This window comes from Mixophyes fleayi, chromosome 1, assembly GCF_038048845.1.
Source record: "Mixophyes fleayi isolate aMixFle1 chromosome 1, aMixFle1.hap1, whole genome shotgun sequence".
Taxonomy (NCBI): domain Eukaryota; kingdom Metazoa; phylum Chordata; class Amphibia; order Anura; family Limnodynastidae; genus Mixophyes; species Mixophyes fleayi.
The window spans coordinates 62,160,846-62,184,028 of NC_134402.1; the positions used below are offsets into that span (position 1 = coordinate 62,160,846).

Below are 23,183 nucleotides of genomic sequence, written 5' to 3' on the forward strand. Positions count from 1 at the left end.
AGATGCAGGAAGATGGGGGATTTCTCTCTTCAGGACAGTGCTAACTATGAGTTACTACCACTATCAGACTGATCCAGGATAATGCCTGTGTGGATATCAAAGCATTCGTGACTGTGCTTTCATTGTGGACCTGCCAAAAGCAGGACAGGCCATACCATGTAGAAGAGCGAAGAGCATGGTACAGCAGCCTGGAGCATTTACCAGGCTGAAATAAAGATATGGTGAGATATAGGAGTGTATAATTTGCAGTGTGATGAACCCTCTGGTGTTGTTGCATAATTGTTATTTTTAGATATAATAAAAGGGTATGTATTTCACCCATTATTTGCTTAAGTGATGTATTTAACCTACGTCGAAGAACTGGAAAGGCAATGAGCAAGGCATAAGGATGACTTATGGCCCGACCAGTTGGCTAGCAGGGTGAACACGGCCTGTATCCTCAATGATGGGAGGGAAATAGAGGGGAGCAGAGAAAAAAAGGAAGTAGGGAATGAACCAGATATGAGTCTCTCTGAGTGAGGGTGAGTGGTAGACATTGTATATAATACAAACGTTTTGGAAAGGACGCCATTTTAATCAAATTTGCCCTATCCAAGTTGGAAAGCCAGAGACTACGCCACCACTCAAGTTCCCCGGTGATAGAGGAAATAGCAGTTGATATGTTTAATTGGTATAAAAATGAGTGATTTTTAGTAATTTGGACACCTAAGTAAGTGAGACTCTTCTGCGCCCATTTAAATGGAGCATGTCTGCCCCAAGATGGCGACTCCTGGTCTACGATATAAAGCAGTGGACTTTTCTACATTGATGGATAGCCCCAATATAGAGACAAACAATCTCATCCAACACTAGACGTAAGGAGGATGTTAAATAGATACAACAAAATATCAACTTGACTTCCCGATGGCCAACCCAGATTGCCTTGAATTTCCTGTGTCTGCTGTAAAATGAGCAATAAGGAGTCCAGGGAAAAACTTAGTTTAAAAGCTGTTTTCTTGTTACCGTTTAGGTAGAAAAGTGTGGTAGATTCTTGGTGGTCTTACGGCAAAAGTTTCCGATGCTTTACAAGGTTCTCTGTGGTACAAGCACATCTCACGATGGCGATAGCAGGAGAAATTGAATGAAACCAATCCTTTATTAATTTCAATAAAGCTTTTTTAAAAATGTTAATAGCATTCAAATATATTTTTTTCATATTATTTTATGATCATTTTTGTATTAGTGGCACTGAAAGTCTAAGGTTTGTAAATCCTGGGCTCTCATTTCCACTGTGTATGTCTGAACCAGCTAGCAGGGTCATGCATACAGGTGTTCGCCGAAAAACAGTTATCAGAGGGTAATCCACATAAATCATAAGTATTAAGGGTGTGCACCGGCCACTTTTGGTGTTTTGGGTTCTGATTAGCTTGAGGTTTTGGGTTCTGATTTGTTTTGCCAAAACACCCCCACAAATGGGTTCTGATTTTTTATTTAAAAAGCATAAAAAGTGCTAAAATCCATATTTCTGTTTTTTTTTTCACTCCTACACTATTATTAACCTCAATAACATTCATTTCCACTAAGTTCCAGTCTATTGTGAACACCTCACAATATTGTTTTTAGTCCAAAAGGTTGCACCGAGGTAGCTGGATGTCTAAGCAAAGCGACACAAGTCGGCGGCACAAACACGTGGCCCATCGTAGGTGGCTGTGTAGGCTTGAATGGCTTTTTTGCTGCTCCTCCATCCTCTGCAGCATATAGAGGGTGGAGTTCAAGCACGTCACTACCTCTTCTTTTAGTTGATGGCAGGGCAGGTTCATGCTTTTTTGATGTAGCAGGAACAGTGAACGTAGTTTAATATCTGATACTAATATTTCTGCACTGCAGGAACAGTGAACGTAGTTTAATATCTGATACTATTATTTCTGCACTGCAGGAACAGTGAACGTACTTTAATATCTGATACTAATATTTCTGGACTGCCTATTGAAGTGGAATCTCATCGGGATTTGGTACCGGGGACACAATACCTCCATCAACCGTCTAAATCCCACTCCACTGATGGCGGACACCGGATGCACGTCTAACACCAACATAGCTGTAACAGCCGCAGTTATCCGTTTTGCAATAGGGTGACTACTGTCGTACTTTGTGCTCATGGCAAACGACTGTTGGACGGTCAACTGTTTGGTGAAAGACGTAGCGTTCTTGCGACTTCCCCTCTGGGAAGATGACCGACTACCAGCAGCAGCAGCGGCAGTAGTAGGCGTACCGCTGCAGGATTCCTTAGATGAATCCCGGATTGAAGAGGACTCAGTCTGGCTGGTGACATGGCCTGCAGGACTAAATGTGATGGAGATCGTGGAGAGATCGTGGAGGAAGTTGACGAGGAGGGTGTTGATGGTTTGTATCCAACAGGACCAAGGGATTTAGGTTCCCTGGATTGCTGACGGTCCTAGCCACAGTTCCTGAACTAAACACAGAATTATGAAGGTTCTTCAGGTGACGTATAAGGGAGGATGTCCCTAGGTGGCCAAGATCCTTACCCCTGCTTATTTGAGCTTTACATAAGCTACATATGGCCATACATTTGTTGTCCGGATTGGGATAAAAATAACTCCAGACAGAAGAGGTGGATTTTTTGGTCTTCTGACCAGGCATGACGATGGGCTTTTTCATCCCATGGACAACAACTGTTTTCCCCCCTGGTGCCTCATTTAAGATAACCACATCAGCATCCTCCTCGTCAAGTTCCTCCTCAGCGCCAGCTACATCAATATCCTCCTCCCGGTGTACAACATTGACACCTTCATTTGCCAAATCTGTAACTGGACTGTGGGTGATCCTTCCAGCATATGCAGAGGGCGTGCTGCAAATGGTGGAAGGAGCCACCTCTTCCCGTACAGTGATGGGAAGGTCAGGCTTCGCAACCACCAACACCCTTGGACTCGCCTTGGGGATTTGTGATGACATCTCTCTAGAAGGCAGAGTTGTTTGCTGTGTTGTTGATGACAGCTTAAGTCTCTTAAATTTTTTAGAGGGGTGGGGAAGAGGAGGGCTTAGATCCTTGGGCGAAGCTGAACCACTAGTCATGAACACGGGCCAGGGCCTAAGCCGTTCCTTGCCACTCTGTGTCATAAATGGCATATTGGCAAGTTTACGTTTCTCCTTAGATGATTTGAATTTTCTTTTTTTACTAATTGTAGTGAACTTTGGCTTTTTGGATTTTACATGCCCTCTACTAGGAGATTGGGCATCGCCCTTGGCAGACAACGTTGATGGCATTTCATCGTCTATGTCATGACTAGTGACAGCAGCTTCAGCATTAGGAGGAAGTGGGTCTTTATCTTTCCCTACTTTATCCTCCAAATTTTTGTACTCCATTATATGCAGCACAAGAGAGCGTACCCCTAAACCACACACACTTTGGGACTGCGGAAACATTGAACGTAGTAATATAGATTGCAGTACCTATTTTTTGGGACTGCTGAAACAGTGAACGTAGTAATATAGATTGCAGTTCCTATTTTTTTGGACTGCAGAAACATTGAACGTAGTAATATAGATTGCAGTTCCTATTTTTTGGACTGCAGAAACAGTGAACGTAGTAATATAGATTGCAGTACCTATTTTCTGGACTGCAGAAACAGTGAACGTAGTAATATAGATTGCAGTTCCTATTTTTTGGACTGCAGAAACAGTGAACGTAGTAATATAGATTGCAGTTCCTATTCTTTGGGACTGCAGAAACAGTGAACGTAGTAATATTGATTGCAGTTCCTATTCTTTGGGACTGCAGAAACAGTGAACGTAGTAATATAGATTGCAGTTCCTATTTTTTGGGACTGCTGAAACAGTGAACGTAGTAATATAGATTGCAGTTCCTATTTTTTTGGACTGCAGAAACAGTGAACGTAGTAATATAGATTGCAGTACTGCAAGAACAGTGAACGTAGGTATATTTAGCAGTACTAATAATTCTGAACTGCAAGAACAGTGAACGTAGGTATTGCAGTACTAATATTTCAGGACTGCAATAATATATTGCTCTAGAATTTTTTTATATTTTTTAAATTATTTTTTAATTATTTTTTTTTAATTTTTTTTGTATAATTTTTTTTTTAGGAGTTTTTAATAATTAAAAAATTACTATGGACTTAGCACAACAAAGCACAGGACAAAAGCATCACGGGACTCAGCAAGGACAGAGCACAAGCATAAAGCACCACTGGACTCAGCAAGGACAGAGCACTGGACACAATCATAAAGCACCACTGGACTGATCACGCAGGAGCACCACTACCCTACAATCTCCCTCTTCCCTGATGTCAGGCGAAATGAAGATGGCGGCCGCAAGCTGAGAATTTATGACATCCGAGTCTCGCGAGATCCGACGCGAGACTTGGATGTCATAGCCTCGTTTCGGATCTTTTTGCCGGGTGGAAGTACCTGTCGGATCCGCACTGTTCAGGTGGGCTCGGATTAGCGGAATCCGAGCCCGCTCATCCTTAATAAGTATATCGTCATATAAATACATCAAAGATTTATTTCTTACAAATTTATATATACTTTTAAATACAATAAAAACGATGAAACTTCCAATGCTGAAAATCAAGGAGATTCCTAAGAACTTGTGTTAGATCAGTAATCACCACCAGTGGCAACTAGTATAGTTCAATTGTATGCCTGTAAATGGTATATCTAAGATGCTGGCCGGCTTATAGAAGGTTTGTGTTGGCTACAAACGAACAGGGGGATGTTCTTCAGGTGGATAGAAAAGAGAATCTCCAATTGATATGTTGTAAATTTTCTTATGCATTTCTCTGCCTCCTATGGCAGTTTCGTCTGAGGGGATGTTACATGACATCCTGGTTACTATTTATTTGGAAAAGTTCCAAACAGTGATCTTTTTCATGAGCCAGTTGATATTAGTGTAATTTATATGTATTAGTAATAATATGTTCATATTTTTATAAAAATCCAAGTATCTTGTGATAATGAATTTAGTGCTCATTTAGTACAATAATCACCTTATAGTTTCTAAAAAATTATAATAAATAAATTAAAGCATCTAAAATTAGATGTATATATAGAACCTTATACTTTTGTTATTATTTGTTTTGGTTTTGGGATGAATATATTTGGGAGGGCCCATTTGGAACGAACCTCGTGTCCGAATGAAGATTCATAGAGGATATGTTTTTTATTTGGAAGGGGCATATATCGTCTATTCTGTCATTCACTAATTTCCCAAATACAAACACTTTGGGGTTACATTTTACTAGCACGTACAGTGATTGTAGTGTGAACTTTCTGGAGATGACCTTATCAGCAGTGATTGGCGTTATCCATACAGAAACATACACCAAAGAAGTGGATTCCAATACATAATTAGATTTTAAAAGTAATCATCTAGAAATTTGAAAAATGTGTTCTTAAACAAGTCTGTAAGAAGTTCTGGCTGAAATACGTTAAATTCAAAACCGCTAATATGGCACAAGCACTAGTGAGTCATGCTTATCCTGATTTGGGTGAAGCTATTCTACTCAGCAAAGTCTAATAAATAGACCTTTTAGAGATTTTCAAATAACGTGCGACCATTATTTTCCAACTGTTCAATATGAACAACTTGCTTTTTATATTTTCTTCGACACAACTCCATCTCCTTGAATCTGGACCAGCACATTTCTGCACTATTTATTATATCTCCAGCACATACCCTATTACCATTTATAGACTTTAGAGAAATAATATATCACCATGAATAACTGTGCCAACATTGATAAACATGTTGAAGCAGACCTTAAGCACTGCATTGGTACTCTGTACATAGAGAATGGACAGCAACCACCACATTCTAAATTAAGTGAGTTATTTAAATATGGGCATATTTAGTCACTCAACGGAGTGCCTAATCTTTGCCCAATTTGGTCATGCATGTGTTGGTGACCTCATTGGATGGATCCTATGGACTTCAGGTCAGCCAATATCACACTAGCAAATTATGGCCTTTGGTTGATCAGATTGTCATATAGTCCTAATTGATCCTAATCAGATGTTAATTGGGATTTCCAGTCATTTTGTGATAAAGCATGCAGCAATTTGGTCTAATTTAGACTAAAAAGACCACATAGAATGATCAAATCACTAAGGAGCTGATGTTGAGTGGGACACATGCCAGCTTGCGGAGCATATCTTAAGTGAACGCACTCTGCACATGCCCAGTAAATGGCACATGCATATACTCCTATACAGAGAGGGGGGACTAGAGGCAGAAGGGGTGTGCAAAAGTAGACCAGGTACATTACAGGCATTCCCACAAATGCAGCTTATGCAGACCTGAAAAATCACACATATACAACTTTTGAACCTGCTATAGGGCATGTGCAAATACATGCTGCTACAGAGGTGGCTACTGGTGCATATGGCTCCACATATGGGTGTAAATACCCTCGTTTTCTGTGCTCTTTTTTTTTTAACAGTAATTTGCTCCCATTTTGTGTTCAACTCTGCACCAGTCTCAATGTATCTGAACAGTTTTAGAAGCAAATGTCAAAAGGCCAGTTTGACCTTTTCAACAGCAAGCAGAATCTAAATAGAAAAAAGTTAAATCAAAAACACAACCCAAAACTTCCAAACAAATGCTTGTTTTCTGTATAAGTAAATGTTAAGACACATTGGACTTGCACTTAATGCTCTGGTGAGGTATAAATGAGCTGAATAACACTTTAGGTCACATATATATAATTATTACCTTCAGTGACTACAAGTGCAGGAGCCTTTGGATTCATAGTTGGAGAAATAGCTGACTCCTCCTGGAAGTTTGAAGCAAGTGTTGTGGGCCAGTTGCTTGCTCTTCCCACATCCTCTTGGTGCTTTTTGGTCTGTCCCATCTCACTGTTTGTGATGTGTATGTCCACTGTGCTGAGTGTAAACGGTGAGAGTGGATTTTCATTCAAAGTTTCTTTAATTCTACTAAAGTTTGTATAGCTTTGGTCAACTTTAGTTGTAAGAGAATCCTGCAAAGGTCGTTTTACATCCCAGTCTCCTATTGCTATTGTCTTTTCTGAAGCATTATCACCCATATTTACAAAAGGAATGTGAGGAGGTCCGATTCCAATTCTGTTGGTTAATGGGTCACTTCTATTAAAATCAAAACAATTTCTGTCTATTACACCTGAAAGAAAAAAACCAATTAGAAAGTGTCAATTATTGTTACATAGAAATTACAATTCATATAACTCTCCCTTCTATTGTATCCCTCAATTACTGCCTTTCCTCCAAAAATGATCTTCCTTTCCCTCCTCATAACTACATTTTCACATCTGCCTCATATACAGTAGGTTAAAAGTAGACACATTTGGCCAATTCATGATCCTCTCAATGGGTAACTGTGTGCAGTTAACACCCAACCGTTTTAAATAGCATTGTATTGAATATTTCATTGATTCTTACTGTAGAGACTGGCCAGATGGGGAAGACTTTGGTACAAGTTGGTCAACTTATTTATTGCTGTTACGAGCCGCGGCGGTGCCCAGCCGCCGCGACTCACTCACCTGCGTCCCGGGCGTCGCTATGGCGACCGGGACGTCATTTCCAGCCATAACCCGGCCGTTGCCAGGGCAACGGGCAGACGCCTCAGCGCGATGAGGAAGCCGGGCGCATGCGCTCATTATAGATTCTAGCCTGCGGGCTGATTATCCTGCTCATTAGCTAGGCAGGGGGCTGTATCTAAATTCAGAGCTAGGCTCTGATTGGTGGCCATTAGTACTTAAGGCAATGAGGTCTGCTTCCTCATTGCCAGTTATAGCTTCTGTGCTCCAGTCTGCTGACCTGCTTGTTCCTGCTCTAGTCTTCTGAGACCACTTCTGATTTACCGTGTATGACCTTTGGCTTTGAACTGACTCCGCTTGTGTATCCTGTGACCCTGATCCCTGGCCTGTTTACCGTTTCTGCTATCCGCCTGTGACCCCTGACTTCAGCTTGTTTACTGATACCGCTGTCTGCTCCCGGCCCTTGACATCTGCGTGGACCTGACTCCGCTTGCCTGGGTTCTCCCCAGCCGGTACACACTTCATGACCCTCTGTCAGTCTGCGGCCCAGTCTGTCCCCACCATCAGGGGCTCCAGTGAACACCTGACTGGCAGAGTAGATTCCGGGTTGTGTTGTGCCGGCTGGAGGGGTTCCTAACAATTGCATAATATGGAATTTACATTCACTCTTTTGAATACAAAGTGCATCTTATATAACAGTTATTGTGTTCTTTAATACACTGGTAAAGGTGATTGCAGAGGATAAATTGCTTGTTGGTTGTATTATGTGGACACACCACTATTGCGCCTCCAGTTTTGATGTAATGGGTGCGATGAGCCCAATATATTCTCCCAATCATGCCTTATAAATTCATAACTTATATTTTGGCCAGTTCAGAAGATACACAACATATATTTTAATTATATAGTTAAAATAAAACCACAGGCAAATAAAACATTATATCAAGCACCCCCTTCCCCAAGCAGTAGAGATATGGGGATCATATGACTTGGACCTCTGTGATTCTGGAAATACTTGACATTGCTGAAATCATTGTCAAGTCAGTTATATTACATACTCTCCAACAACAACTTTACTCAAATGATTGCCCCAGAAGTTCTTTAACAATCAATAACAGCAAATCTGAAAAACTACCAAAAACTTGGGCTCAGTACAATCCATGCAAGAAAACAGCTTTTCTGTCTAAACAAGTACATAAAATGAAAATTAACAGCACATACACATTAAGAAACTTAGATATCCAACAGAGTAACATGAAAGAGAAAAACCAACCTCTCAAAACATTAAACCAGTCACCGTACCCCATTGATAAGATCCACATGTGCCGTAGGCAAGCCAATCAAAGGCAGAAACGTTGAAATTTTGTGTGAGAGAAAAATGAAAAATATTGCAAGTGAAGCAAGGACTTGCGTGTGATGATTGCAATTAGAACATAGTGTTTCAATTATGGTGATTATACATTTACCACCAGTTGTTAAACTGTAACATGTTAAATTTTTACTCCACTGGTAGCATAGCATGGCGTTTTCCAATCCAGCTGGGATCTGAGCAGATAACCCTAAAATGTTAGACATAAATTGAGAAGCTCGTAGAAGAAAGCCTGGCTGGATTTTTTCCTGGAACATTTTATTAATAGTCATCTCCTTGTATTATTAATTTAGGAACGTGATAGAGCCCAACTTGAACAGCTGTTGTTCATGTGAACTTTTAACTCAGTTTGCATATACAATCTAATCACATTCTAAAGAATGAATATGAATGCTATATAATAATTAAAAAAAATTCTATATTTATCTACTGAAAATATTTCTCTAAATGCTGATTGGCTGTTTAGATGTGTGTGTCTCATTACCTGGGGATAAGAAGCAGGAAACCATATACAGAGAGAGAGAGATGTCTGGCTTTCTTGTTAGTGAGACAAACTTGCCTGCAACTATTGTGTCAGTGGGTTGGACACTAGGTCCCCCTCAAATACAAAGGGACTATTTGTTAGTAAGTGCCAGACAGGGTAGTATTTATATTGTCCTGTTATTTATTTACTGGCAGCCTAATAAAACTAGTTGCGGTTAGTTGCACCAGATTACTGTACTTTTGTATTCTTTTCAGCCTGCTGTGTCTGCCTGAGGATGTGGTGTCTGCTACCTGTTCTCGTCACAATTGTTTGAAATGCAGAAGCACAATTGGATGGTTCAAATGTGTCTCATTATAAGTATAGGGACGAGACCTGACCTCTGGGACTACAGAGGAGGTTGGGAATTCAAGTTCTTTTGTAGGGATACAAAGACTGTGCACCCTGCTGCACAGAAGGGAGGGGCCCTCTAAATATGCCCTCTCCACCCCTTTAAATCTTTTAAATAATTGTATCCCACAAAATGATATCTTATTTGCACAGTTGCAAATGCTTAATGAATGCTCATGTGCCCGATCCACACATTCCTTCCATCGGCCAGTGCACAGATCCAGCCATCTTGGCCCACAAATCTATCCGCTACATCATAAAAGTAGGCGCATTTGGAGCAACTGTTGCTGTCTGACCTCACAGAATGAACAATTTAAATAACCTTACATATATCCTGGTTCTCCCTGATGCTCCTTAATGGTCAGCTCATAACATCACACCTACACCCATGGGATTCAGTGGTTGATCGGATTTTTTGTTCTCCATGATCAGGATCTACTTAGATATAATTTTGAATAATCGATTCACTGGTCATATGCTGTAAAAGTACCAGGCCAAATTGAAAAATAACCAAATGGGATAACATGCATATCAGCCATCTTTCCCAATTTTAAAATCGGGATACACGCATGGCCACACTGCCCAAACACATGGCACAGCCCAAATATGCCCCTGACACATTGTTGAAATAACTGTACTTCCTGAAACCATTTCAGAAATGACAAAATGTTTATTCTTTATCATAATTTCTTGTAAAATTATGCCGAGCAGATATACTGAATATTTCCTGTTAAACTCCGGCAGACTTCTCTTTCTTACTCTGAAAGATCTGCCCTTGGCATGACCCAATGATGTCTACTGAAGAGAGGAAGAGAAAATAAATGCTTTTCGCAGAACTGAAGCTAAAGGAACATAAATGTATACCTGTACCCATGTCAACTAATTACGTCAGAGATTTGATTAGTCTTGTGCAGCAATTTATTCTGATAAAAGCAAAGATCTGATTACTTACTCTGAGCCGGCAAGCTATGAAGCTACAAGGTTTACCAGAGAATAATTACTTCCGCTAAAAGTTAAGAATAGTACAGTAGCGTGTTTTTTGTAGTCGGTCTTCGTTTTAATTCTCGGTTTATTATTATTAAAATTTATTCTTACAACATATGCAGATATAATAGTCTAAAGCACCAAGATGTTCCACTGAGATAAAACAAACAACATCACTTTCACATAAAACAAACAAACAAACAAACAAACTTTCACATAAACTGAGGACCATTATTTGTGACCTGGGTGAGGGCTCTGTCCCTATAAGCTTATATAGAAATCTAACATGCCATGTAATAAATAATTATCTTTATTACTTTTATGGTCACATACAGTAAAAAGGATGTGTAATTTGTTTAAATTGCAAATAAGTTGCTGTAGCCAATTCCGTTTGCTAAACGGACATAACGTTTCCTCCTGATGTGCTTTTAAATGTCATATATTTTAAGGCATTCGCAATTGGCTTTTCAAAGGACATACTTCTGCTCATTGGTATATTTAGAAAAAGGTATGGGGATGTCATAGGAGGGACATAAATAGATTATACTCTGTATAGATCACTTGCCATGTTAACCAAATGTTCTACTTAAAACTCCAATAATACTATAATACAATAATAATATCCCCACATGTGCATAATACAGATATTACATAAGTCACATAGATTTCTGGTTTCCCTCAATGGAACCTCTGACATAAGATAAATGAAATGATTTGTATGACACAGCTAAGTTCATGCTATAATCTAATATATTTTCTTTCTTCTTTCTTGTAAAGGTTTTTTTTATAAATGTAATCTGTCTTGTTTGTGTTGTAATTCACTTTGAATCAAGTGTGTGTGCAAAAATATCCCAGCCATTTCATGGTGAGACTATTTTTAGACATGCCCTGTATAAGCAGGCTTGGCCAGGGAGCGTTAACTTTTCATGTAAGAACTGCTGGGAGGCAAGTAGATGATGATCTTGGTGTCATTGATTGCAGTTAGAACAACATGCATTCAGTTAGGAAAATATCAAAGGAATTCACATTATTTATATCAGTTATACATCAGCTTAAGTCATAAATCAACTTATTAATTTGTTGTTCCACAGTAAAACAATCTGTGTAGTAAAATAATCGCTACACTAAATGCACTCAATGCAAGTACTAAAACTGGTCAGGAAAATAAGTGACTGAGTATTATCACATCCTCACATCCATTTTACCATTAGCAAATTCAATTACTGTGTATTGTCAAACAAGGCAAAATGAGTTCCCCCAAACTTCAACATCCAATCCAGCAAAACCCAGCCTGACTTCCTTATCGATACCCACATTCTGATAAAGAAACCCCCACTTACAGGTATCTACACCTTTTTGGGCGTCCATATATCAGGACAATCCTGCCAAAATCGAGGCTTTTGGGAAAAATGTTATAGTTTCAGGCAGAGGTGGAAGTGGAAATTTAGAAGTGGTGGTATGTAAAATGTAAGTAAATGGAATGTGATAGTTTTACAATGAAGGCAATAGGAGAAGTGGCGGTGTGGTATACCAACGTATACACCCCCACTTTCATCACTGGCTATAGGACAGTGGTCAGGGAACAGGGGTAAATTACCCCAAATGAGGTAAAAATGAAATTCCTGGGGGTAATGCTACCTATTCACATGCTATCGGTTGGATTGTAGACCCCTTTAATTGTGAAATTGCTGTTGTACCAGAAGAGCCTCAAGGGTTGGCAGAGGCACTTCTTGAGCTTCGATACAGTAATGAAGCATGTATTGCATTTGAAAACAAAGCAGATCTGTCATAGTTTTGGATGTCAACAGCTGCAAAGGCATTCAAAATTGCACATGAGTAGGCAGTCAAAAAGTTGCTGCCTTTTGCAACAACCTACCTTTGCGAACAAGGATTTTCCACTCTAATGAACATAAAAACAAAGCAGAGAAATCGAATTGACGCTGAAGACTGTATCCAAATACAATTGCTGTGACCTCAAAATGCCCCAATATTGATGCTCCCGTATAAAAAATGAAGCAATATAATTTCTCCAAAACCTGAAGTTTTGAAGTTGAAGTTTTCAAAGAAATTTTGAATAGATTCAATAAAATTTTGAATTCCAATAATTAATAATATATGATTTCCTTACTTTCAAATCAAGGGGGTAAGGTCGGCGTATCTAAATATATTTGGGGGTAAAAGGTAAAAAAGTTCCCTGGCCCCTGCTATAGGATGATCATACATTCTCATCAATCTTTCTTTTTACCATATATTTGCCACTAGCATCAGTCAAAACTTAGTAACAGTCAAAGAAGCGCTCCTACTCAAACGTTGTCTTTGTTCAATAAAGCTTCCTGCTCCTAAATATTAAAATCGTGGATGTCCCATTACAAGAACCACTCCTGTTAGGGAGAAAAACACCCCCTTACAGTGTCTGCAGTCCATTAATGTGTATTATATAGATACTAATCAGCTGCGTTCACAACTTAATTTGTAGGAGTTTACATTCAAATGCCAGGCTTTGCCAGAAGTGAGTATTTCCTAATCTGTGGGGATAACTGTTATTGGACCTCATGGTTTTGCTAGTAGGGGGTTTATGGCAAAAATACAAATTCTGGGTGGAGTTCTTTATAGAGGGTTTTAATCATAGTTCACCTGGTGAGTATTATCAGTCATAACAATTATATAGTTAAGTTTGCTCTTAAAACAAAGGGGTCTATTTATAAATATTGGGCAAAATTGAAGATTTTCTATTGCTGATTTTTATAACTATAGAACATCTTCTATCACCCAAGTTAACATAAAAAGGTTGTAGGTAACTGGAAGTGATAATAGGAGTGCTTCCGTTCGCCAGGCCGTGAAAGATCCATCATGCATACTGGATTTCTTTTAAGGTAATGAACTCTCGTGATAGTGTTAGGAGGATAGTGGTGGTACCGCCACAGTTCATGTTAAACGTGCTGTCCCATGCATTGGTAAAGCTTAGCTGGATGCTAGCGCCAATGATAGTCCTTACACACAGGGGGGGCTTTGATAAATAGGGAGAAGAACTCCCTGGATTTAGGTCTTTTCTCTATATGCGTTAATTGAGCACTGAAACCATCCACATTACTTCTAATTATAAATGTGTCGTCTGTGTCTAAGGAAAATATAGAAATTCAGACAATATTAATAGTTAAGTTTTGCCAATTTGAGTATGTTCACCCTGTGTTTGAATGGGTTTCCTCCAAGTGATCTGGTTTTCACCCACGGTCCAAAAACATACTGGTAAGTTACAGTAATTGGCTTCAGACACAAATGGAAGCTACTGTGTTTGGAAGGGAATTTAGACTGTAAGCTCCAATGGGTCAGGGGCGGATGTGACCGCTTCTATAGAATTGCTGCCTCACCCTCTGAAACAATGTAAGGTGAGTCTATTGGTAGAAAAGTGTTATATAAATAAAGAATTATTATTATCATTATTATTATTATTACATATAGGGCTTATGTCACTTTGAAAGGACTTTAGTATGGGATTTATGTATCAAGGCCAAGCTGGCAATATTTATAAGCAGCATATTGAAACAAATAATGATCTAGGAATAACATCTCAATGTTTTCTATTTAATATTCTAATACATATTGAAAGAAACGCTTGCCAGTGAAATACTTTTTTCTTTGATGGGCTTTCGAGAAGCTGTGTAAAAATCAATCTCGTTTTACAGAATCACAGCATGGTCATATAACAGCAATGTATCATATCACATTACTTTTGCCATGTTGGAAGGTCAATCAAATTAGCTGTAAATGGACACACACAGACTGAGTTTTGCAATTCAATAAAAGTAAAAAAATTTTTAACTTAAGCTATTGAGTCTGCCTCTTTTATAGATAAGCTAAATATTATCCAACATATGATTGAATAATTAATGAAAAGGACAAGAATAAATCTTGGAAAAATAATTGATTTATCCTGACAATGTCATGACCTATTTAGCAAACACATTTACATTACTTCTTTGCAGAATATATTGTGAAAGAAAAAGAAAAGTAAGAATCCAGACAATGGAGTTAATGCAGAGAGGAATGTATGTCTGTTTGCGTAGCGTATGCACTGTGCATGCCTACAACTAGAATGCGCACATATACTTGCATGTAGAATTACGTTTGCACTTCCTCATGACTGGAGAGATGGAACGGGGTAGGGAAAGGGCAATCTAACATAGGTCCAGCTCAGTAACGCATATATGTCTGTCAGGAGCCATATCTATTGTGTAGAGGCGGAACTAGCGAGCTGTGGGCCCCGGGGCAGGTAGGCAGGGAGGTGGAAACCAGGCCCCATTATCTCCATGGGCCCCGGTGCACTGCACCTGCTGCACCAAACGTAGTTCCGCCACTGCTATTGTGGGTACTAGAGGGTAGATGCAAATACATGCTGATGAGGATGACCGCACCATTAGCTACTCACTTCTGATTGGAAGATTGCCGATTTACCTCTGATACCACTTCCTCCATTGCTCACGCTTATATTTAGGAGATGTTTGTTAGTGTGACTTTGTTGCTATTTTGGCGGTGTGGTAAAACAAGGTATTAATATCACCCTAACCATCCTGTCCCTCGTATCTCACAACATGTGGATTATAGCATGTACTTTTTATAGCCCTTACTTTTGTTACCCAGCTGAACAGAATACAACTGCAGTGTCTAAATACATGTGGATAAGGGGACATTGTAGCTAATTGTAAATGTGTATATTGTCTATTGTATATTGTTGATGTGGCAGTGAGGTTATTATTCATTGTCCTTAAAGTGAAGCCAGGTGGGTTAAGGGTAGGATTCAGGTTGCAAGATACTGGTGAGGCGGAAGGCTAATTAGTATCCATTGTTCTCACAAGACTACTCCAGACGTTTGGTCTACAATCTGGCAAGAGGAGTTTCTGTGGAAGTACAGCTCATCTCCACTCCCCTCACCAAGACCCCTAGTCCAGCACTCACCAATGTTTAACAAGGAGAGACCCAGGGGTTTGTCCAGGAAGGGGAAACCACTATGGAAATTTGACCCTAGATATTAGGAGCCACTCTAGGGGAGGAGGTGATATTCATTCTGGGATTTGATTGATGGAAGGTGCAGTGTAGCTGGTTTGGAGTTTTCATTCTCTGCCAATGGGTCTTTAAGTCAGGACATCCAGGTGATTGTAACTCCTTAAGCTCGTGGGATAAGGGACAGATGATGTGGTAAACCTGCCTGGCATTTATTTACTGTGTACATAATAATCTAGTGATTGTTTTTATTACAATAAATGTATTGCTTTACATTCTAACTGCATTTGCCTGAGTGACAAATAAGAACCTTAGAAGGTACTGAGTAGGCTTCCCAGGCCTAGGAAGGCACCCGTGGGTGACCAGCCAGAGTGAAGTGGGTAGAATTGGGCCAGAAAACCCGGTGTTTTCACAACTGGTCAGACCAAAACAGCATGTATAGAAGTATGTACATTTTTTACAACGAATACCAAATTTGTGTCACACTAGCAAAATGTCAGCAATTTTTTTCTGTTTAGGACATTTACATTACAATTATGTTTGCTTAGGCTTATACCTGGGCATAATACACTTTATGTGCACTCAGCATATGGGCGTAAAAATCACTATATTTTGCATTGTTTTTCTGTAAGTGTAAATTACTAAATTGGCATATGACTCAGGATCAGTCATGGTAGGAAACCTCAAGAACTAAAATTGCTGAAACAACATTTAGGAAAACAGGTGAAATAACCGGAGAGTAGAGACTTACTAGAACTCATTGAAATGTTCAAGTGAGTCAGTAATGTCAGAAAATGGAGGCAAACCAAAAGAGTCAGAAACACTAGACCACATCTGTATGCAGATGTAATCACTTGAATGTCACGTGTGGAATAAAGAAATAGACTTATATGGAACAGAATGAAGAAATCATAGTGCCGATGATAAACTCTGGGTGAAAAAGTCAGGATCACTAGACTAATGGGAACAAAGTTGCTGATGCAACACAATCTTTGGTGGGTAAACCTTAGCTATTGTGAACCATTCTGATTGTGAACCATTCTGATGACAGAAGGTATATGAACTAGTACTACAAGTGAAGGGTCAGGTGACCCAGAAGTCACTACATGGTATTTGATATGGAGACTAGAGACACATTCAGGCTCTTAGGTATGTAATAATTATCTTCTAGTTCAATATTACTATATATTTCTTTTTCCCTTCCACTTCATTATGTACACTTATTAATAATTTCCCATCTATTATTATTATTTCTTATTTTTCTTATATTCATTATCCACAGCCAACTCCCCACAACTTTTTGGTACAAGTTTCTATCGCATTGCTATGGACATCTTAAAACACCCAAATTAGAGGAACAGGAACAGAGCCTAAACCATCTTACACCAGACTGGGAAAGAAAAGTCATCCGACATAACGGAAGCACAACCGGACTTCACACACAAACTCCACCCAGCACTCCATGGCAATAAACAGCTACAATTTTACTAGTAAAATTAGGCCAAAGAATACCAATGTATCTTAAGCAGATGAGGCTCCATCTGTTGTTATCCGGCTGTGCTCTATGTGTAGATAGTCTGGGCAGTGGTATTTGTAGAAAGCCACATAAACCTAGGTAACCCAATGTTACATATGTTGAGTTCCCTCCCATGGTTTGTAGTTTTATATCTTTCAGTACATTTTCTTTCTTAATTATTTTATATGTAGCTCTACTTCTGTTGGCGGTAGGGAAGCTAGTGAGTTAGTGTACACATGTCAGTCAGCATCAGAAAACGGTGATCATTTATAATTACCGCTGAATGTATTTATTTTATAGAAATAGGACATGGTGGGGATTGAGTACATAGAGTCCTGCAGCAATGGGAGCAGTAGTAAAACAGCCTAAAAGTGCAAAACATTAAAACTTTAGTCAGGAGGACACTCTTTTGACTGACATATGTTGGAAGTTCTAATGAGGAGGCCACTCAAGGAAAGAAGGACAAAGGGACTTTATTACAGCTAGGTACATTTATATGTTTATTAAACTAAAAAATATATATCAAGCTTGACGTTTCTCAAAGCATTTCTTCAGGAACTACGAGAACACTGACACTTAAATCTACAAATCTTTCCCCTGGTGCAGACATGCATATTCAATATGGTGTCTGTTCAAGTCATATAAAATATGTAAACAAAGATTTTTTTGTTAGGGGAGAACATGTGATTTGAACAAATATCTACTGGAATGCGTGTATCATGCAGACCACATGTTTGCTCCACCCCAATGATTTGGCTCCCCACCGGCTAAGGTATCACCTCCAGCATGGGGCAATGTGTAAAACATTAAAACAATGGCATGTTCTCACGAATGGAGTAGCATCAGAAGCTGAGCCCTCTTTATAAGTTTTCACAAAAGGGCTCCCATATTTTACTGGTGGAAAATTGAGACACAGATGTGGCGTGACATTTGCTTAGTCTTTATCTATCACTTTCTTTTGCATTCCTAACATTTATAAAACCGTATTTTCACTTATCTGGTTTCTCCAGGTTGCGATAACTCTGGAAAAATAGCCATCTGTAAAAAATTAATAACTAACAGAGATTAAAATAGTTATAAATGGCTCAATAGATAATTATAGAGTTGGCTTGATTTTCACAAATAACATTTGTTAAGAAATAAAAATACATAATCATAAACTAAATTCCCCTATAAATAATACACTTCACCAAATAAAAAATAATAATCATAAAGAAAGCCAACTCTATAAAAAGAAGTAATCACTATATTAAGGTAACGATGCAAAAACCTTTATTAAAAGCAATAACTATATATGCCCATTAGACAGCCAAATTAGTTATTTTATTTAAATAGCTCAGAAAAAGCAAATTATACTAATTACAAACAAAACTATTTTTAATTCAAATAGAGGGAGAGAGGGATCATACAAAAATAGAGACATACAGCCAACATCAAAAAACTTAACTTTCGCTCACATGCAAACTTGCCGGAACGGAAGCCAGACTTGCAATTTAATTTCAATCATTCATTCATTTTGTGATGCATTGTATTTAACCTGACAGCAAATGGTGTAGCTCATTATAATGGATCTTCCTAGTATGGGAATACTTTAAATATATAAAAGGTACAACCCAATTTCAAATAAACACAATGTAGATAAAATGGAGAATTCTAACTAAGACTAATTCAGAGAGAGAAATTTAAAGAGAAACATAAATCTTAATGCTAATACATATTAAACACCATTGTGCACATCTAAGTGAGCTACTTTGAAACCTATATCGACTTCTCCAGAGGTAACCTCATCTCACACTAATGATGCATGCATATCTGCCAATCTACACTTTCCACAGCTTCAAAAGGGCTGTTTTGAACTGTTCTCTTATCTCCCACTACTCACATAAAGTTTATTTTTAAACTGTCATGTAAGTCTCTCCATTCACCCATTCTAATCCACACTCTTCTACATTTCCTTATCACACCACCACACGCCTGCCTGCTGTTTGCCTCCACCTTACTTACTGACTTACACTAACAGCATTTAATCTCTCACCTACAATCAACTCTTATTCCTCCCCACTGTGCTCTACGTTCATTATATCTCACTGCCCACCCACTCAGCACTTCCTCAACTATTACATGCTTCCCCCATGCTACCCACTCACTCCTATCACATTGAGGTTCCTTTTGCTGCATGCCACTCTGCAAATTTTTGCTGTAACATGCCTCATTCATTATCTGCTTACTACTCCTTCCCTCTACCCCCAGATTTTCCCAACTTTATTTCCCCTCTCAGCTCAGTTACTTGAGCATCCTCCTCATCCACCATCTCCCTTTCTTTGTGCCTCTTAACCTTCTGTCCCTCCCCATCTTACTTACCCCTCACCAGATACTTTCCCACTCCTTCCCTCAGTTGACAACAGTGACTCAGTGGTTAGCATTGCTACCTCACAGTACTGTTGTCAAGTGTTCAATTCCAATCAGGGCCCTATTTTTATTCAGTTTGTATGTTCTCCTTGTGTTTTTGTGGTTTTCATATGTCTATATAAATAATAAAACTAATTATTAAATCATTATCTCCTTATGTAGGTCCCAACTTTATCTAAAGCTCATCATGTCTAAAACAGACATCATTTTCCTCCCCTCTAGAGTCTCCGAACCTCCTCCTATGTTCCTCATGTCTGCTGCCTAGTTATCATCATTGACTCCTCCCTCTCCTTCACTCCCCACATCCAGTTTCTCTCCAAAGCCTCTCGCTTTCACCTTTGAAACATCACTATTAGACTTTTCTTTACTCGTGATGCAACCAAAACTCTTATTCATGCTCTCATTATCTCCCATCTGGACTACTGCAACATTCTCCTGTATAGCCTCCCTCTCACCCACTTCTCCTTACTTCAGTCCATCATCAACGGCGATGAAAGACGATGGAAAACATTTGCTGCTCTGCTTCTGACTCCCAACTCTGTCAATTTCAAACACTGGCTTCCTGTTCCCTATTGAATCTAATTCAAACTAAGCCATTGCCCTCTCCTTCCCTACATCTTTGACCTCATCTCACCCCACATTCCCACCTGCCCTTTCCGCTTTGCCAACAACTGACACCTCATCTCCTCACTAATAACACTTCCACCTCCAAGACTTCTCCTGTGCCACCCCACACCTATGAAACACATTCCCTCTTCAAATTGAACTCTCCACCAGTCTCCATTGCTTCAAACGTTCCTTAAATCCACCTGCTCATCAAAGGCTATCATTCTTCCTCCTAAGTCCATTCTCACTGGCTCAGCCCCCCTACACCTACATTCTCACTCACTCTTGTCTCAGCCTCTTCGCTCCTGTAATTGACAGATGACTAAATGTAAACTTGAAACTATAGTGGCTAGCATTTAAGTGAGAGACAACATTATGTCTTGACATAGAATCCCCATCACAAATAATTAACAAGCCATTAATGTAAAGGCCATAGAGAACCAGATTCTCCCAATAAGTCTACCCTTTTGTGTTGCGAGTCAAGTCCCCATTGCCGTCCCAAGTGTCTGTGAGTATAAACTTAATTTATTGAAGAAGAAATAAATGTTTCATATCTGAGATTCCCACATCAGTCCGTGATAAGAAATCAACCACCAACACTCCGGCATCATGAGGTATATCAGTATATAGTACCTGCACATCAAGTGTTGGGAAACCATAACTATCCTTCCAAGTCAAATCTTAAAGGACATGAGGATATGAGTAGTATTTCTGACATGGGATCTCAGAGACGCAACATGACTTCGTAGGTGAACGTAAATTGAAAAATTTGTAGTTAAAGACCCAATGCCAAAGATAATGGAGCACCACTGTGAAGAATGAAGTGTCCTGCGGATCCTTAGGAAGTTAATCAAAAATGAAGGTAATGGAGATTTATGAATGAAAATGGAACTGCTCTTTGGAGATCACCTCATTTTACAGAACTTTCTCTAAACAGTGTATCAACTACTGTTGAAATTTATAGTCAGATCTCTTAGAAGATGTTTGTAAAAATGTATTTTCTTCTAGTTGTCACTTAGCTTTCTTCTCACAGTCATCTCACTGTCCCTTTTTCTGCAGACTATAGATTGGTCATCTTTCAGAACCCTCATGGACAACTGTTCTGATCTAATAAGATTACAATTTCTAATCTTATTAGATGAACTCTTAAAACACATGTTCATAAGATCTTCTATTGTGGTCCAATAAAAACTTTAAATATGGGCACTTCTATAACTGTTTGGATACATTTCAGGCTTTAACCTAAATCTGATTCAGAACCTGTAACACATTGTAAAGAAGCTAAAGACAGTTCTGTAAGATAGGGGACGTTTCGCCAGCAGAATTTGCCCTTAACCGTCCCTAGTCGTCATCCAAGCTCTGTATAATCTGCATACTAAATTATTATTTTCAATTACATATGCTTGCCCATCTATTTTATCAGTACAAGAAAATAACTCATTGGTTTCAATTACATTATTTTACTTTGTAAAGAAGTCTGGGACTGTTTTTACCTAAGTATCAAAGAGTTATATTAAAAGCATTGTCTGTTTGAAGGGCTTGCTGCATATCACCAAGACACTTGGCTAAACAGTCCAAAGAGAGCAGATGTAAATCACATCTAAGGAAAGATTAAATTAAGCAAAGAAAATTAGTGCAAGTCTTAGTATGGCTAACAGGCTAAGGATAACAGACTGCAAGAATGTATATATAATGTGAAACTAGTTTCACCTAACACAGACAATATAAAGTCTATGGGGTATATTTACTAAACAGCGGGTTTGAAAAAGTGGTGATGTTGCCTATAGCAACCAATCAGATTCTAGTTGTCATTTATTTAGTAAATTCTACAAAATGACAGCTAGAATCTTATATGTTGCTATGGGCAAATCAAATCCACAGTTTAGTAACTATACCCCTATGATGTCTAGCTCGTCTATGTACTAAACCAAACATGAAGGAAATAGCGTAACGGCATCCGCTGGGTGTGTGTGCCAGGAGGAGGAGTCTATGTATATACTCTATTCTAACCACAGAGCAAATGACCAACATGTCATAGCTAATATTTATCATAGGTGAGCCAAGTAAGTTAAAACAAAGTATTTTCTGTTAATAATGTAGTACCACTCTGCGCATTCATTTCAACATTTTCGTTTTTCCTCTTGCCTATTTATGACTTAAATTATTATTTTAAGGGGACATCTGGACCATTCTTATTAGTATCGTCCATTTTCTAGTTTTTATTAAAATTTATTAAACGTTCAACATGTATATAGATGTACTTCCCCCTATAAGTGTTCCTTATAGGTTCAAATGGTATCCTAATTATAATCTCCACCACCTACCAGGACACCCCAACAGGGCCACCTTAACAACTTTATGGGCCCCCGGGCAATGCAGTGTACAGGCCCCTAAAAAAAACCAAATATATATATATATATATATATATATATATATATATATAAATAGTGTGTGTGTGTGTGTGTGTGTGTGTGTGTGTGTGTGTGTGTGAAAAAAATATATATGTATGTAAAAAAAAACGTGATTATATATATAATCACTTTTTTTTTTACATATATATATATATATATATATATATAGGGGCCCCCTTAACTTACCTTAAGTCCGATCCTCTTCTTTTTTCCGTGCCGCTGAGTCTCTTCTGCCCTCTTCCGTGCTGTGGTAACAGTAAATGCTGGGCGTAACATCACGCCCAGCATTCACTGCAAGCACAGCACAGAAGAGGGGATCAGGGAGGGAGCCGGATCACCACTGATGTGACCGCAAGGTAAGTATTTAAAAAAAAAATATATTTTTTATTTTTATTTTAGGATTCGGATGGGCCCCCCTTGCCTGCAGGGCCCCCGGGCACCTGCCCATCGTGCCCAATGGAAAAGACAGCCCTGCCCCCCAATCCCA

The 23,183-nt window shown here is 38.9% G+C and overlaps 1 protein-coding gene across 1 annotated transcript in view; it reads right to left on the bottom strand.

Moving 5' to 3' along the window:
* CORIN (corin, serine peptidase) overlaps window positions 1-23,183 on the bottom strand; it is a 207,583-nt gene that overhangs the window by 116,524 nt on the left and 67,876 nt on the right. Inside the window, exon 3 of the mRNA XM_075195300.1 lies at window positions 6,734-7,156. Coding sequence (XP_075051401.1) covers window positions 6,734-7,156 — 423 coding nt within the window. The remainder of the gene's footprint in view (window positions 1-6,733; window positions 7,157-23,183) is intronic.